This window comes from Pecten maximus, chromosome 19 (assembly GCF_902652985.1).
Source record: "Pecten maximus chromosome 19, xPecMax1.1, whole genome shotgun sequence".
Lineage (NCBI taxonomy): Eukaryota > Metazoa > Mollusca > Bivalvia > Pectinida > Pectinidae > Pecten > Pecten maximus.
Genome location: NC_047033.1, coordinates 4,623,316 through 4,640,158, shown reverse-complemented (window position 1 = coordinate 4,640,158; position 16,843 = coordinate 4,623,316). Strand labels below are relative to the sequence as shown.

The 16,843-nt window shown below is 34.4% G+C and overlaps 1 protein-coding gene across 1 annotated transcript; it reads left to right on the top strand.

Annotated features, from left to right (window-relative positions):
• Nucleotides 1-289: 289 nt before the first annotated feature.
• Nucleotides 290-8,602, top strand: LOC117318057 (cell wall protein DAN4-like). Its single transcript, XM_033873058.1, has 10 exons — nucleotides 290-656; nucleotides 813-928; nucleotides 1,760-1,818; nucleotides 1,943-2,112; nucleotides 3,167-3,275; nucleotides 4,605-4,621; nucleotides 5,009-5,141; nucleotides 5,853-6,025; nucleotides 7,282-7,346; nucleotides 7,651-8,602. Exons 1-10 carry the CDS (start codon nucleotides 290-292, stop codon nucleotides 7,666-7,668), a joined length of 1,227 nt encoding a protein of 408 aa, XP_033728949.1. The 3' UTR covers nucleotides 7,669-8,602.
• Nucleotides 8,603-16,843: the final 8,241 nt, after the last annotated feature.

Sequence of the window (16,843 nt, the reverse complement as noted above, 5' to 3'; positions counted from 1 at the left end):
CCCCAACAACCACAACTACACTCCAACAACTACAACTACCACTCCGACAACTACAACTACCACTCCAACAACTACAACTACCACTCCAACTACTACAACTACCACTCCAACAACCAGCACTACCACTCCAACAACTACAACTACCACCCCAACAACTACAACTGCCACTCCAACAACTACAACTACCACTCCAACAACCACAACTACTACTCCAACCACAACTACCATTCCAACAACCACAACTACCATTCCAACAACCACAACTACCACTCCAACTACAACTACCACAATGATAACCACAACTACCACTCCAACAACCACAACAACCACTCCAACAACTACAACTACCACTCCAACCACAACTACCACTCCAACAACCACAACTACCATTCCAATAACTACAACTGCCGGTCCAACTACCACAACTACCACTCAAAAAACCACAACTACCATTCCAACAACCACAACTACCACCCCAACAACCACAACTACAATCCCAACAGCAACAACTACCACTCCAGCTACAACTACCACACCGACAACCACAACTACCACTCCAGCAGCTACCACTCCGACTACTACAACTCTCGGAACGACTACTTCTACTTTAACCACCACTCAGCCAACCACCACTCAGCCAACCACCACTCTTCCAAGTAAGTGTTTACCTAGTGTTTTATGTATAATAAGATGTCTGCTTTTATAAAGCAGTTTCTATCCTGAAATATATAGTCTCATATTCAACTGTTTGAAACGATACCATCGTTTTCAATTTTTGTATCTGCGCTTGCTAAATAACATGTCTGTTTCAGATACTGTCCAGAGAGTATGTTCGATCAGGATTCAGGTTGTGATATCTCTCACGATAGATCTCAGTAATTCCAACAGTCCAGGTTACCAGGAAACAAGTCAAACCGCCCGCGCTGCTGTAAGTTATTATGCTAGATTTTGCCCGCCTTCTATTTGAAGTTTATGCTGAGATGACATCATGTGGATCATTGTCAGATCTTGTCTGCAGGTCATCTAAGAGTATCTCAGAGGAGCGGAAGTTACAAGTCTAATTTCAATTAGACTGCTATTTTGATATATAACTGAGTAACGAAATACAGTTCTGGATTGTCTTCATACTTGTCTTCTAGGCTTATTCATGCCAGGGATCATGATCAGAAAATATTCCTGTCCATACCATTTCTTTATTTACCCCCCTTTTCCAGGTCGTAAGCTACTGGTACTCCTAGTAGTAGAAAGTAGATATAGATATTCAACATTTTTACCAGAATAACTCCAAACAAGGTGTCCGGACACTTTATCACTAGCCCTCCAACTCTGGGTCGTGAGTTCGAAACTCACGTGGGCAGGTGCCTGGTACTGACTGTAGGTAGGTGATTTTTCACCGGGTACTCTGGATTTCCTCCACCTCCAAAACCAGGCACGTCCTTAAATGACATTGGCTGTTCATAGGACATTAATCAAACTAAACCAAACCAAACAAGAATAAAAATTGAAGAAATGCATGCAGTTTGTTTAAACTGTAAAATCTTAAGATAGTCAAATAATTACCATATATGAAATGTTTTTATTAACCTGTGATGCGATAGATAACCTATGGCGATGTCTATGATTGGCGTACACAAACGGGGAATCTTTACCCGAACAGTGTTTCTATAGCTTTACTTGGGATTAACAACCAACATATGCTGTATAAAGATACTATTATGTTTCCTTTCACGGAATAATCTATTTCTTTGTTGCATTTCAGCTGATCGTTTTCTACAGAAATGTTGCTGGATTCATTGACGTCATTATCATCTCCTTAACGTAAGTTTGATATTTGCTGCTGCTGCTGCTGTTGTTGTTGTTGTTGTTGTTGTTGTTGTTGCTGTCGCCTTTCCACTTCTAAGATATATTATATTTGATATGTTTTCTTCTTATTTTTACAAAGACGTGGAAGTCTAGTTGTTGACCATAGAATCGTGACGTCGGACACCCCGGAAGCTAATGCAGGGATCACCAATGCGCTTGTTGGATTGGCTTCCGGTGACACCATGACTTATGGAAACCAATCTGTACAAACCTCTGCCATAACTCTGGAGAACAATGGCGGTACACAAGGTACGTCAAGTCAGCACTGGAGTAGTCACAAGACAATAAGATAAATCGTTAAGGGTTGCTCACGTAAGGCGTATCTAATTGATGACCACATGGCTGTACAACGTAAAATGACAACATATGTTTCATTCATTTGGTAACATATTAGAATAGGATTCCATTCTAGCAAACTTCATTTTATGTACTGTATAATGTGTTGTATCGGCGGGGGAATTAATTGCACTATTTATCATGCAACTGGCGTCGGAATACACCCATTAATATATATTTGCTGTATTTGACAATGACAGAAAACAGCGGTATTTTAGAATCTTAGCATGTGCATCAATTCGACTTACTTACTTCCAATGAAACAACGTTTAAAAGGCGAGCCTATTTTGAACATTGTTGATACCGTTTTCCTTTAAAAAATGCTTATTTTGGATGACTGTTGCAGGATAAATATAATTCATGGTTAGTGTCTTAAGATAGCAGCTGTATTTCGGCTCGGGACAGAAAGACTAAATTGGCTCGCCACTTTTGTCTTTCTTTACCCGCGCCAAAATACAGCTTACATTGTTATACAATGACCATGAATTCTCAATATGCATGGTCATTAAATAATACCAATGAATATTATAATGTATTTGTACTTGTAATTCACATTGCCGAATATTACGAAGTATGGTTAAGATAATTTAATACCCACGTCCTAGGTCAGAGTGGGACTACTGTGAAATATTAGTCTTTTAAAATTTAATGTAAATTAAATATTCAGAAAATAAAGATATATGACTTTGAGAACACAATATTTTAGCTAGATGTACACGAAAATGAAGCAGATGACACATCATTAGAACACCTAGAATCGTTGTACTGTTTCGCGGGTCTCCATCTTTTGTTAAGGTCCTGTTTCAAATATTTTGAATTATAGTTATTGTTTTGTATACCCGTCAGTAACCTAGGTGATGCTTTTTTTTAGAAATGAAAATTTGATAGAAACTACAAACACATGCATTGTCTGAATCCACCTAAACACTTGATCCGCTTAATGACCCAATATCTTACTGTTTTATAGTCCCGATAACGGTGAACTCTGACCCCTGCGTCCTGTTTACTGCGACAACAACGGCTAACTGTGGTGACGGGAAAACTTGTGAGGTGATTGGAGGCAACGCTACCTGTGTGTGAGTTTCGACATTACACATGCTTTGATTAAACATATAGGTAGCATAGGGCGACGAACGTTTACCGTAGTTTCTTTCGTATATTCCGCACAATATATGATATTATATGGGGGAAAACGTTTTTGGATATTTTGGTTAATCGGACGAAGGCGAATGGACCTATCTTGTGAAGCGAGCTATCAAATTAATAGGGCTATCTATTGAGGAGACCTATTTAAAATGAGTTTTTGGTAAAGGTAACTTTCGAGTAATTCGGGCTGTCTGGCGAAGATAACTATAAAGTAAATCGAGCTATCTAGTGAAGCGAGCCATATGGCATGGCTCTCTGATGCAGCGAGCTATCGAGTAACTTGTGCTGTCTGGTGAAGCGAGTTATGGATTGGATTCGGCTATCTGTTTAAGCGAGCAATCCGGCTATTTGATGAAGCGAGTTATCTGGTGAAGCGAGTTATCGAGTCAATTGTGCTATCTAATGAATCAAGCTGTTGAAGTGAGCAACAATATATATATGTTAAGCGAGATATTTGTTCAACGAGCTATGTGGTGAATCCGGCTCTCTTGTTAAGCGAACTATCGAAAGACTTGTGCTGTCTGGTGAAGCAAGTTATCTATTGAAGCGAGCTGTGGATTTGGATCCGACTATCTGTTGAACCGAGCAATCCCGGCTATCTGGTGAAGCGAGTTATCGAGTAAATTGTGTTATTTAATGAAGCAAGCTATCTGGCGAAGCGAGCTATTGAGTACATTCGGCTCTCTATTGAAGCGTGCTATCGAATAAATCAAGGTATCTGATGAAACGAATTATCTGGCGAAGCAAGCTATCAAGTAAATCGTGGTACCTGGTGAAGCGAGCTATCGAGTATATCGTGTTATCTGATAAAGCGAATTATCTGGCGAAGCGAGCTATCGAGTAAATTCAGCTCTCTGATGAAGCGAGCTATCGAGAAAAAGGTGAAAGGTGGAACGATCCATTGATCATGATGTACATTCCAATTAATCAATATTTACATTCCCATTGATTATGTTGTACATTCCCAGTGATTATGATATACATTCCTATTGGTCATGATGTATATTCCCATCGATCATGATGTATATTCCCATCAATCATGATGTATATTCCCATTAATCATGATGTATATTTCCATTCGCGTTGAAATATTACTATATGTATCTTCTGTCCTTGTGTCAATGCCTCTCTCATTCCCATGCATTCATTGGTAACATCAAAGATGATGACGTGATGCGAGATTGTTTGATTTTCTTCTCACTCTGTCCGCCGATGTGCTTAGTTATTCTATTCTATTTTTTTCTTTCTTTTTTTTTTAGAGAAATCCAATCTTCAGGTAAGTTTTTTTTATGAAATTGAGCAAAAACGTCAAAAAGTATGTTCTTCATTTCCCCGATATTTGTTTGCACAATCATGTAAAATTTTCCTGCAGTTAATTACGTTTTTCTCATTGTCTAATACTGGTTAATGCTTCTCAAACTTGAACAAGCAAACTTTATGTTGATCGCTTTTTGAAAATTGATATGAATAAAGCAAAGAAGAAATTATGAGCAAATTAAACGAAACGAAACTAGAAAACGTCGTATCCCCTTTATTTAAATTCCGTTAGTGTAGTTTGGAATATGTAAGGATAGGTTATTTATGCGTTGTCAAATACAAAAGGAAATAAGGAACATTTTATTTCGAGATTAAATGAATGTAGAAATGTACCTTTTCAATGTAGATGGATTGGGCGTTGTTGTTGGTCTCGGCGTTGGAGTGTCGGCTGTTCTTCTTCTCGTCATAATAATACTAGTATGGATGTGTACGAGACGCAGGAATAGGAGAAAACATCAGACAACGAAAAAGACACTCAGGTATCAAATATGTATATATAATGTATATATAACAGGGTCTATGATGAAATGTTGGTACAATCATCTGAACTGGTGTTCATTGAGTAAGTGTTGTAATGGGGCTAATATGTTGGCGTTGTTGATATTATTAAAAAAAATACTTATTTACAATAAACCGTAAACATTGAAACGGATATAGTCTAAACGGCGTGTGTTTCTTTATGTGTCCTACATTCTACCAGGCTATGCATACTGTATAGTTGTTAAATTCCATGTAGCTGAAATCACGCTGTTGTCTCAGTCGGACCCAGTTCATAGATATCTATTTTCGCGCATCTGTGCCTTATAAACATTCTGCAGTTTACACTTTAATACATTTGTTTGCATGTATAAATATTCGCTTGGTATTAATTTTCGCGTTATGTTTAATGACAGTCAATAAAGCGAATTTAAATCCACCGCGAAAATTATAAGCTGTACACTAGCAATGCCAGAAAATATGTTATTGATGCTTTAAATACAGCCGGCATCGGGAAATACCACATTTGTGTCGTCGATGAAACAAAATACGCTTACCATTTCGCAACAAATAGTCTTAACTTTGTTTTTCAAGGTTTGTATGGCGGATGTCGTCGATGAAGCATTAGCACAATGTAAAATTATAGTTAATTTATATTTATCAGTTTTAAGTTTCGTTTGCCTGTCAGTATTCTCTGTTTGTTGTCTTGTCAGACCTCCGGGGACACCGGCTGCCCTTCCAACGCGGTTCCAGGCTAACACACCAAGCTGGAGCCATCAGCCATCATTTTACTACAATAACGGGCTAGACCTTAATGAATCGGAGAAGTCCGTACCAGCTTCTTTTAGAAATCTTCCATCCTACAATTACCTGGATCACGATAAGCGTAAGTTTTGCTTAACTTACCATATACTTATTTTAACAGATAGGGAAAGGAAATGTCCATCATTTTATGGTTTCTTGATGAAAACGATCAGAATTTGCCATTTGCAAGTCTCTCCATTAACTCTCACATATTGGAGATAGTCTTTAAGGATTGCTTACTTGAAGCTACAAATATTAATCCAGTCATGTTTACATTTCGATTATCAAATAAGAGAGTTATTGGTACAACATTTTTATTGACCTGTAATGGTACAAAGTTGTATCGACCTGTATTGGTACAAAGTTTGTATTGACCTGTATTGGTACAGAGTTGTATCGACCTGTATTGGTACAAAGTTGTATCGACCTGTATTGGTGCAAAGTTGTATTAACATGTATTGGTACAAAGTTGTATTGACCTGTATTGGTACAAAGTTTGTATTGACCTGTATTGGTACAAAGTTTGTATTGACCTGTATTGGTACAAAGTTTGTATTGACCTGTATTGGTACAAAGTTGTTGTGACCTGTATTGGTACAAAGTTGTATTGACCTGTATTGGTACCAAGTTTTCATTGACCTGTATTGGTACAAAGTTGTATTGACCTGTATTGGTACAAAGTTGTAGTAACCTGTATTGGTACAAAGTTGTAGTGACCTGTATTGGTACAAAGTTGTAGTGACCTGTATTGGTACAAAGTTGTAGTGACCTGTATTGGTACAAAGTTTGTATTGACCTGTATTGGTACAAAGTTGTATCGACCTGTATTGGTACAAAGTTGTATTGACCTGTATTGGTACAAAGTTGTATTGACCTGTATTGGTACAAAGTTGTATCGACCTGTATTGGTACAAAGTTGTATCGACCTGTATTGGTACCAAGTTTGTATTGACCTGTATTGGTACAAAGTTGTATTGACCTGTATTGGTACAAAGTTGTATCGACCTGTATTGGTACCAAGTTTTCATTGACCTGTATTGGTACCAAGTTTTCATATACCTGTATTGGTACCAAGTTTTATCGACCTGTATTGGTACAAAGTTGTATTGACCTGTATTGGTACCAAGTTTTTATTTACCTGTATTGGTACCAAGTTTTTATTTACCTGTATTGGTACCAAGTTTTTATTGACCTGTATTGGTACCAAGTTTAATTTACCAACCTGTATCTATGTATACCACAGACCACATGCGAACCGATGAAAAGTGTACTGTTAGTAATGATGGTACAGAGTGTCTGTTCAAGTAGAATTGTAATGATATATTGTTGTCATTTTAGCTCGAAGAAAACAAGACCGTGGACGTAGAGAGGAAGATACGTATTATTTCAACTCGTCAGGCTCAGTAAGTATTTTCTGACAAGATATATGTCTGTAATCTTATACCTTATATGTTTTAGTGTTTTAATTAGCCATGCATACAGTTCAATTATGATTATTTTCTTATTCTTTTGTTTTATATTAATATTATTTTCCTATATTTTAATTTATAATCTTTCTTTTTAATTTTATTTTATTTTTACGTGGGCCATGATTAACATCAATATTTTTTTATTTTGATTTTGAATTTTTTGTTTATATTTCTCTGCTTCTTTCCTGAACAAATGTTAAATAAACATGAAGTACAACCATAATTATCATTGTTGTAGGAGAGCAGACGACATTGATTATAGGATTCAGTAATTTCGCTGAATTCGCTGAATGGAAGTCTCAGGTTTATAAGATGGGGTATGGTGCCATTTACCGAAGGGAGACACTAGTAACACCAGTATGTAGATAGAGCGGCGAGAACAATCACTTATTTATTAAATTCTACTGTTAATATTCAAGTTTGCTCTGGATAGTCCTTATATGGATATTTTAAATACAGTATTATATATACTGGGAATTTATCATTTGATGTATGATTATCATTGTAATGTTGTAAGACACTGCTGATAGGCGAATACTAGTAAAGAATAAGTAATGTATTTCAATGTAAAAAAAAATGTTTTACTAAACACGTGTACTGAGCTTTATTTTAACCGGCAATATCAATGTGTATATCACAATTTGCCATATTTGTTTTTGATTTGAGGCTTACATCTCTGTAATACATGGTATGGTTACATGTCATGCTTTAACGCAAGTACAAAATGCGATTTTATTGTTCCACTTGAATACAAATATTGTGTTTGTACGCTTCTGCTAATCTATTCTTCCAAAATGTCAAAACAATGAACGCTGTGATGTGTCGACACAAATAGCAATGCACAATAGTTTTGTGGTTACTTTAGTTGTTAAATAACAAAGATATGTTGTTTGTTACAATATAAATATAACATTATCTTCACTGTAAAATATTGTTATTAAGTTATAATTGAAATGAATCATCTAAAACAATGCGTTATTACTGAGTATTTATTACAATTATAAGGTCATAGGTCATTTTATCGAATGATGAGGTAAAACTATTAAGATGCTACATTCCGACAAAAAGAATAATAATAAACGAATACAATATATAATAAGCAATTGTGTATTGATACAATATTAAAAATTCAATACGCTGCGTTGTAACTACCCTCAAACAGTTACATAAATTGTGTTGTAACTACCCTACCAACAAGTTATATTTTTTGTGTTATAACTACCCTTCTAATGTTACATTCTTGGCTTTGTAACTACTTTCCAAAAATTACATACTTTGCGTTATAACAACCCTCCAAAAATTACATACTTTGCGTTATAACAACCCTCCAAAAGTTACATACTTTGTGTTATAACTACCCTTCAAAAGTTACATATTTTGTGTTATAACTACCCTCCAAATATTACATACTTTATGTTATAACTTCCCACCAAAAGTTACATATTTTCTGTTGTAACTACCCCCCATAAGTTACACATTATCTGTTATAACTACCCTCCAAACGTTACATACTTTGTATTATAACTACCCTCCAAAAAGTTCATACTTTGTGTTATAAGTACCCTCAAACAGTTATATACTTTGTGTTATAACAACCCTCCAAACGTTACATACTTTGTATTATAACTACCCTCCAAAAAGTTCATACTTTGTGTTATAAGTACCCTCAAACAGTTATATACTTTGTGTTATAACTACCCTCCAAACGTTACATACTTTGCGTTATAACAACCCTCCAAAAGTTACATACTTTGTGTTATAACTACCCTCCAAATGTTACATACTTGGCGTTGTAACTACATTCCAAAAGTTACATGCTTTGTATTTTAACAACCCTTCAAAAATTAAAAACATCTTATTAAAATTACCTTTCAAAAATATAATACATTGTGTTATAACAACCTTCCAAAAGTAACATACTTTATATTATAACTTCCCTTCAAAAGTTACATATTTTGTTTTATAACTACCCTCCAAAACTTAACACTTTGCGTTGTAACTACTTTCCAAAAATAACATACTTTGCGTTATAACAACCCTCCAAAATTTACATACTTTGTGTTATAACAACCCTCTAAAAGTTACATATTTTGTTTTATAACTACCCTCCAAAACTTTGCGTTGTAACTACTGTCCAAAAATTACATACTTTGCGTTATAACAACCCTCCAAAAGTTACATACTTTGTGTTATAACTACCCTCCAAAAGTTACATATTTTGTGTTATAACTACCCTCCAAAAGTTACATATTTTGTGTTATAACTACCCTCCAAAAGTTACATACTTTGTATTATAACTACCTCCAAAACGTTACATATTTTGAGTTATAACAACCCTCCAAAAGTTACATATTTTGTGTTATAACTACCCTCCAAATGTTACATACTTTATGATATAACGTCCCTCCAAAAGTTACATATTTTCTGTTTAAAACTATCCTCCAAAAGTTACATACTTTATGTTATAACTTCCCACCAAAAGTTACATATTTTCTGTTGTAACTACCCTCCAAAAGTTACATATTTTCTGTTGTAAATACCCTCCAACAGTTGGATACATTATGTTATAACTACCCTCCAACAGTTGGATACATTATGTTATAACTACCCTCCAACAGTTGGATACATTATGTTATAACTACCCTCCAACAGTTGGATACATTATGTTATAACTACCCTCCAACAGTTGGATACATTATGTTATAACTACCCTCCAACAGTTGGATACTTTATGTTATAACTACCCTCCAACAGTTACATACTATGTTATAACTACCCTCCAACAGTTGGATACATTATGTTATAACTACCCTCCAACAGTTGGATACATTATGTTATAACTACCCTCCAACAGTTACATACTATGTTATAACTACCCTCCAACAGTTGGATACATTATGTTATAACTACCCTCCAACAGTTGGATACATTATGTTATAACTACCCTCCAACAATTGGATACATTATGTTATAACTACCCTCCAACAGTTGGATACTTTATGTTATAACTACCCTCCAACAGTTACATACTATGTTATAACTACCCTCCAACAGTTGGATACATTATGTTTTAACTACCCCCATAAGTTACACATTATCTGTTTTAACTACCCTCCAAACGTTACATACTTTGTATTATAACTACCCTGCAAACGTTACATACTTTGTATTATAACTACCCTGCAAACGTTACATACTTTGCGTTATAACAACCCTCCAAAAAGTTCATACTTTGTGTTATAACTACCCTCCATACGTTACATACTTTGCGTTATAACTACCCTCCAAATGTTACATACTTGGCGTTGTAACTACATTCCAAAAGTAACATACTTTATATTATATTTACATTTGGATGGCAAAGCCATGATATAGACAAACTAAACAAATTTGCAGTCTATGAGAGTATAACTGACACCCAAAGCGTGACACCATTCTATGCATAACTGACACCCAAATCGTGCATTCGGGTGTTATTCATACGCGACCGGATCCCCCGGAACTACTTGCAACCAATGTAAACAAATGGCATCTTATCATTGCTCATCATGCTATCGGATAGAGTACGAGACCAGAAAACAAATCTTAAAACGTAAAACGAAAATAAAGGTAAGAATGGTTAACAATCACGAAAATGGAAATAAAACAAGATTTAATAAACACATATGTTGACAGATATTTGTTCCGGGGCCAGAGTGGAAAATCATTACACACCACATTGTTTGCGCGCCACCGCCATCCAGTGTTTGAATGACAAAAAAATTGAAACCCGACACATCATGTTTATGTCAAATCATAAGAACGAGGCTTCTCTCCGGTCGCACAATAGAACAGTTTCTTCTTCACAAAAGAAAGCATCAAGTGGTGCATTACCGTGTCTAACGCATCCTAAACTTGAAACAGCCATGGTACCCGTCACAAGCAAAGTTGTCGCTGAAGCTCGTCTAACTCCCTCGGCCACTGTCACTTCTCTCATTGGTCGTATCCCTGACACCGGTGCTGTTGTAGCTACTATAAACTGTAATCAGGTTTCCATGCAATCAAAGAACATGTTTACATCTGGTTTTTTGGCGAATTCCACTTTCTCCCACTGCACATTCAACTTTCATAGCTAAACTCTGTCAATGCTGTCAGCCGTTGCGTGCGCGTGGTGACGGGTGAAATTTCCATCCGCATAATTGTTCCGGATGGTAAATTTTTAAATAAAAATCCGAAATCGTTAACAAACTGAATAATTCATCCGTATATTCTGAAATACTGACTACCAATATTATTGATATTGTTATTAAAATATCTGATGATGTTTTCAGTATTTTTTTAATGATTTCCACGCACTATTTTTTTTATTTTTTTTTTGCCAATCAGCACGTGAATCACAATAGGCTGTTCTATTTGTTGACCTCTGACAGTGGAAACGTCGGTAAAAGTCAGATTTCAAATTATAATGAAAATTAAAGTTGAAATCGAAAAGAAACTAATATAGAAAACGTAAATATAAACATTAAACTGTCTTTTTATGGATTATATGGTCTATATAGATGCCAGAGCTTTGCAGACAATCATTTCATAATGCGCTAGCGCGCATTATGAAGATTGTCTGCAAAACTCTGGCATCTATATAGACCATATAATCCATAAAAAGACAGTTTAATGCTTAAATAACTTTCCTTCAAAAGTTACATATTTTGTTTTATAACTACCCTCCAAAACTTAACACTTTGCGTTGTAACTACTTTCCAAAAATAACATACTTTGCGTTATAACAACCCTCCAAAATTTACATACTTTGTGTTATAACAACCCTCCAAAAGTTACATATTTTGTTTTATTACTACCCTCCAAAACGTTGCGTTGTAACTACTGTCCAAAAATTACATACTTTGCGTTATAACAACCCTCCAAAAGTTACATACTTTGTGTTATAACTACCCTCCAAAAGTTACATATTTTGTGTTATAACTACCCTCCAAAAGTTACATATTTTGTGTTATATCTACCCTTCAAAAGTTACATATTTTGTGTTATAACTACCCTCCAAAAGTTACATATTTTGTGTTATAACTACCCTCCAAAAGTTACATATTTTGTGTTATAATTACCCTCCAAAAGTTACATATTTTGTGTTATAATTACCCTCCAAAAGTTACATATTTTGTGTTATAACTACCCTCCAAAAGTTACATACATTATGTTATAACTACCCTCCAACAGTTACATACGTTATGTTATAACAACCCTCCAAACGTTACATATTTGAGTTATAACAACCCTCCAAAAGTTACATATTTTGTGTTATAACTACCCTCCAAAAGTTACATACATTATGTTATAACTACCCTCCAAAAGTTACATATTTTCTGTTGTAACTACCCTCCAAAAGTTACATATTTTGTGTTATAACTACCCTCCAAAAGTTACATACATTATGTTATAACTACCCTCCAAAAGTTACATATTTTCTGTTTAAAATACCCTCCAACAGTTACATACTATGTTATAACTACCCTCCAACAGTTGGATACTTTATGTTTTAACTTCCCCCAAAAAGTTACACATTATCTGTTTTGTCTACCCTCCAAATGTTACATACTTTGTTTTATAACTACCCTCTAAAAATTAAATACTTTGTTTTATAACAACCCTCCAAACGTTACATACTTTGTTTTATAACTACCCTCTAAAAATTAAATACTTTGTTTTATAACAACCCTCCAAACGTTACATACTTTGTTTTATAACTACCCTCTAAAAGTTAAATACTTCGTTTTATTAACAACCTTCCAAACGTTACATACTTTGTTTTATAACTACCCTCTAAAAGTTACATACTTTGCGTTATTACTATCGTAAACTGAAAGGAGTAGGGGATATTGATATTTCAGTTGTAATTGTAATGATTTTAAAACTCAATTTAGATACATTTAACAAAATGAGACCATGAAAGATTTTAAAATATTATTCATAAAATCAAGTAGAAAACCCCTGAATTACAAAGATAATGTCTGAATTGATGAGTGTACCTCTTGCAGACTGTATACGTATTGGGATACCTGTCATATCCTACACAATTATTTGGTCGGATAGAACAGGATTTTGTTTTACACAGACATTATTCATTTTTGTATGTGATATTTAGTATAGACAAGTTTCACTTAACAATATATCCAACATGTGTTCATTTTTTATGAAAACCAATATATTTTATTCTCATATTAATGACATTTTATTTGTTGATATTTTTTCAACGTTGTGGATGGTATAAAACAGATATCTTAATAGATATATATATAAATTATTAAATATTTGCATAGCAAATGACTGTTTTTAATCTCAGAAAAAAACAGCAGGCATTGGATATTTCTGTGAATATTTTTCCACATTTCAAGAAGAATTCACGTGAAATGAGTATAATTTGATCATGTATGTATTGGAAAACACATTCCGATGTTCATGCTGGCATGAACGCATGTTTATGGTTTTTATTTTCCATGAGGTCCATGTACCATACGGAGTTTGATTATATAATGTACTTCGATGTTGTCTTGTAAAACATAGTGATTGTAGATACTATTAGATCAATCAATCACTTGTGGATTAAATGTGGTGCTCAAACTTGAAAAAAAGCATGCGCATTCATTTCGGTGGACATGCCTACATTATGTGAAAGTGATGTGATCAACCATGTTCCCTGGCGTATGTTTGATCTCCATAATTTTTACGTTTATATTAGTAATTTCATTCTGCAGGTATCATTGTGAAGACTATTGTTGTATCCTTATGCAGTATCCTTACCGTCGTCACAGAACAATAGATACTTCTTGATATTCTAATTTGTATATAGATATCCCTGTTATGAAAATTATTTATGTGATAAGTGTATTTGTACTTCAAAAAATATTTCCTCGAATTGATTTTGCCATATTTCTCTTCAAGACAATAGCTGTAGTTTGTAAAAATAATATGACAAAAAAGAAACATTTGTCTCAACTAGTTATTACGACAAAGAAAATATTGGATTATTGACCAGTTTAAAAATTAAAATAAATCACTTTTGTGTTACAATGTACAATCACCAAAGCTATGTTATCATATCGTATGCTTATTAGTCGACCCCTGTGATTCAGTTTGTTAATACCCCTTTCTCATTTTGATAACTTGAAATTACTTGGAATATTTAGATAAGGTATGTCATGTCCACTGAGCTCGTATACAAGAGTGTCTGTGTGTCTATACAAATTTGTTTGTTCTAATCGATTAGTATAATTAACCTGGTGATGTTCATGTAACATCTTATATCTAAAATACTTTAAATGTTACAAAACTCGTGTACTTTTCAAATTTTCTATCTTACTCGTTAAGCAAATAGTTCTAGTTTGTAGAAAAAAATAGTATCAACGAGTTAATATTTGACAATTGGCAGGTTCAAATGTCGACTTCAAAATCTCTTGAAGAAAAAAGTAAATATTCACTTGTGTAGCATGAATATCCTGTATAAGTTTCATATGTGTTTATCCTTTGATTTCATTATCATCCCGAATCTCACTCTGACAACTTGAAATAACTTGGATGTGACAAGATTAAAGTACATGTATATTATGTTGTCCATATAGAGGTCGAGTGCGTTCAAGTATGTGTGTTCCTATACAAATGCGTCTGTTATTGCAGTTCTTATTAATTATTTTATGCAAAATCGTTACATGTATGAAATATATATAAATAACTATGTGTGTGTGTGTGGGGGGGGGGGGGGGGGTGGGTCAAAACTACTTAAATGTTGCAAACCTTGTGAACTGTGTAGTGTGTAATATTCGCTGTCATTACATACAACGCGAAAATAACTACACACCGAGTATTGATACCGTAAACCATCAATTTATATTTACACGAAGGGGTTTGGCGAAATTTAATACCTGCGAATAAGTTCCTATAGGGACCGTCGGAAAATATTTAGTCCCGCAAAATTAACTTTGCAGTGCTATCCAAATCTGGCATGGAATACTCGGATATTTTGTAATAATTATTTTTATAATTTTCTATTTTCGATTCATGTTAGAAACTTAATATACTGCAATGTATATTTTTATTTTGTTATAAATATATATATATATATTTGAAATAAAAATGAAAACTGTTTACCTCATTTTCTTCTGTGGTTTCATTAAAAGCTTTGATAACTTACGTATTAATCCCCCTTTCCCACATTCAGTCACTGCGATACATTCTGTACCACTACTTGCGTTTGACTTGTTTAAATATAGGTGCATCAGAAACTTGAACGTTCTTGAGGATTATTAATCTATCATTGACCATTGCAAATTCTTGTGAAATTAAACCGATAAAGTTACGGCGAGGTTTAAAGAAATGAGGCATATATCCCTTAGATATTCAAAATTTCATTGATATATCTTGTTTAAAGATACAAGGTAGCAGTATTTTCTAAAAATGATCCATTAAAAATATGATTTTATTCCTTGAAAAATACTCCTTATTTAACATGACATTGCATTCATGTTTTCACTTTTAGGATTTATATCATCAATAACTGTATCGAAAATCAATTGACTATAAAATAATTATTATAAGAAGTTCTGAAAAAATTACAATAAGCAACTTTCAATAAATCTGATTTACGGAATTTCAAATTTTGTTTTGTTAAGTGTTAAGAAAATCATATAGGGCAGGGTATGTCGAATAATTCATAAAATTTATTACAGCTGTTTCATCTTTCAGCAGTGCTAGGGGCAAAAAGTGTGGAAGGGGTTAGGGAAACCACAACAGGCCCAACACAATCTCGCACAAAATAAATACAGTTTGTCTTATCTCAAATTAGTCCGTTCAAATTGCGCTTCCTTTTTTTAATCTGAGCTTGTCGGAACGTCTCGAAAAATATCCAGTTGCACATGGGAAATGTATTAGTGCCGGGGAGACTCTTAGTACAAATCTCTGGTAGGCAACACTGTCTCAAAATGGAAACAGTTTCCGATGCCTTCCTCACAGGGACGAATTCTCGATAAAAGCACAAAAAACTAGATTTGATCAAGATCAAAACATGTGATTTCCACCTAGGAAATGATCGCAGACATGTTATCATTCTGACTGTCGCTTCAGTACGTGTTATCTACGTTTTCTCAACGTTTTCTCAACGTTTTCTCTTCGTTTTCTCTTCGTCTCCCTTCTCTAAGCGGACATTTGATTTTGAACAGTGTCCTTGACCTTGAACATCAAAGGTCAAGGTCAACGATTTGCATAACTTTTGTAGCCAGTGATTCCTGCTATAGATGTGCCAATTATCAAGTCTGAAGGTGACAGAGTAAGGGGATAAAAATAGTTAAAGTGTAAGTTAAGGATAATTTTGAATTTTGGCGGAAAAATGTTTTTCAAACTCCTGTTTCTTCATTATTTTTGATGATATGACCTTGAAACGTTGCAAA

Excerpts from the sequence above, each read along its gene's own strand:
- LOC117318057 (XM_033873058.1), top strand. The coding sequence starts at position 290 with ATGATAACCACAACTACCACTCCAACAACCACAACAACCACTCCAACA. Across the intron at positions 929-1,759 it reads GTCAAACCGCCCGCGCTGCT|CTGATCGTTTTCTACAGAAA; the intron begins GTAAGTTATTAT and ends GTTGCATTTCAG. Across the intron at positions 5,142-5,852 it reads ACAACGAAAAAGACACTCAG|ACCTCCGGGGACACCGGCTG; the intron begins GTATCAAATATG and ends TTGTCTTGTCAG.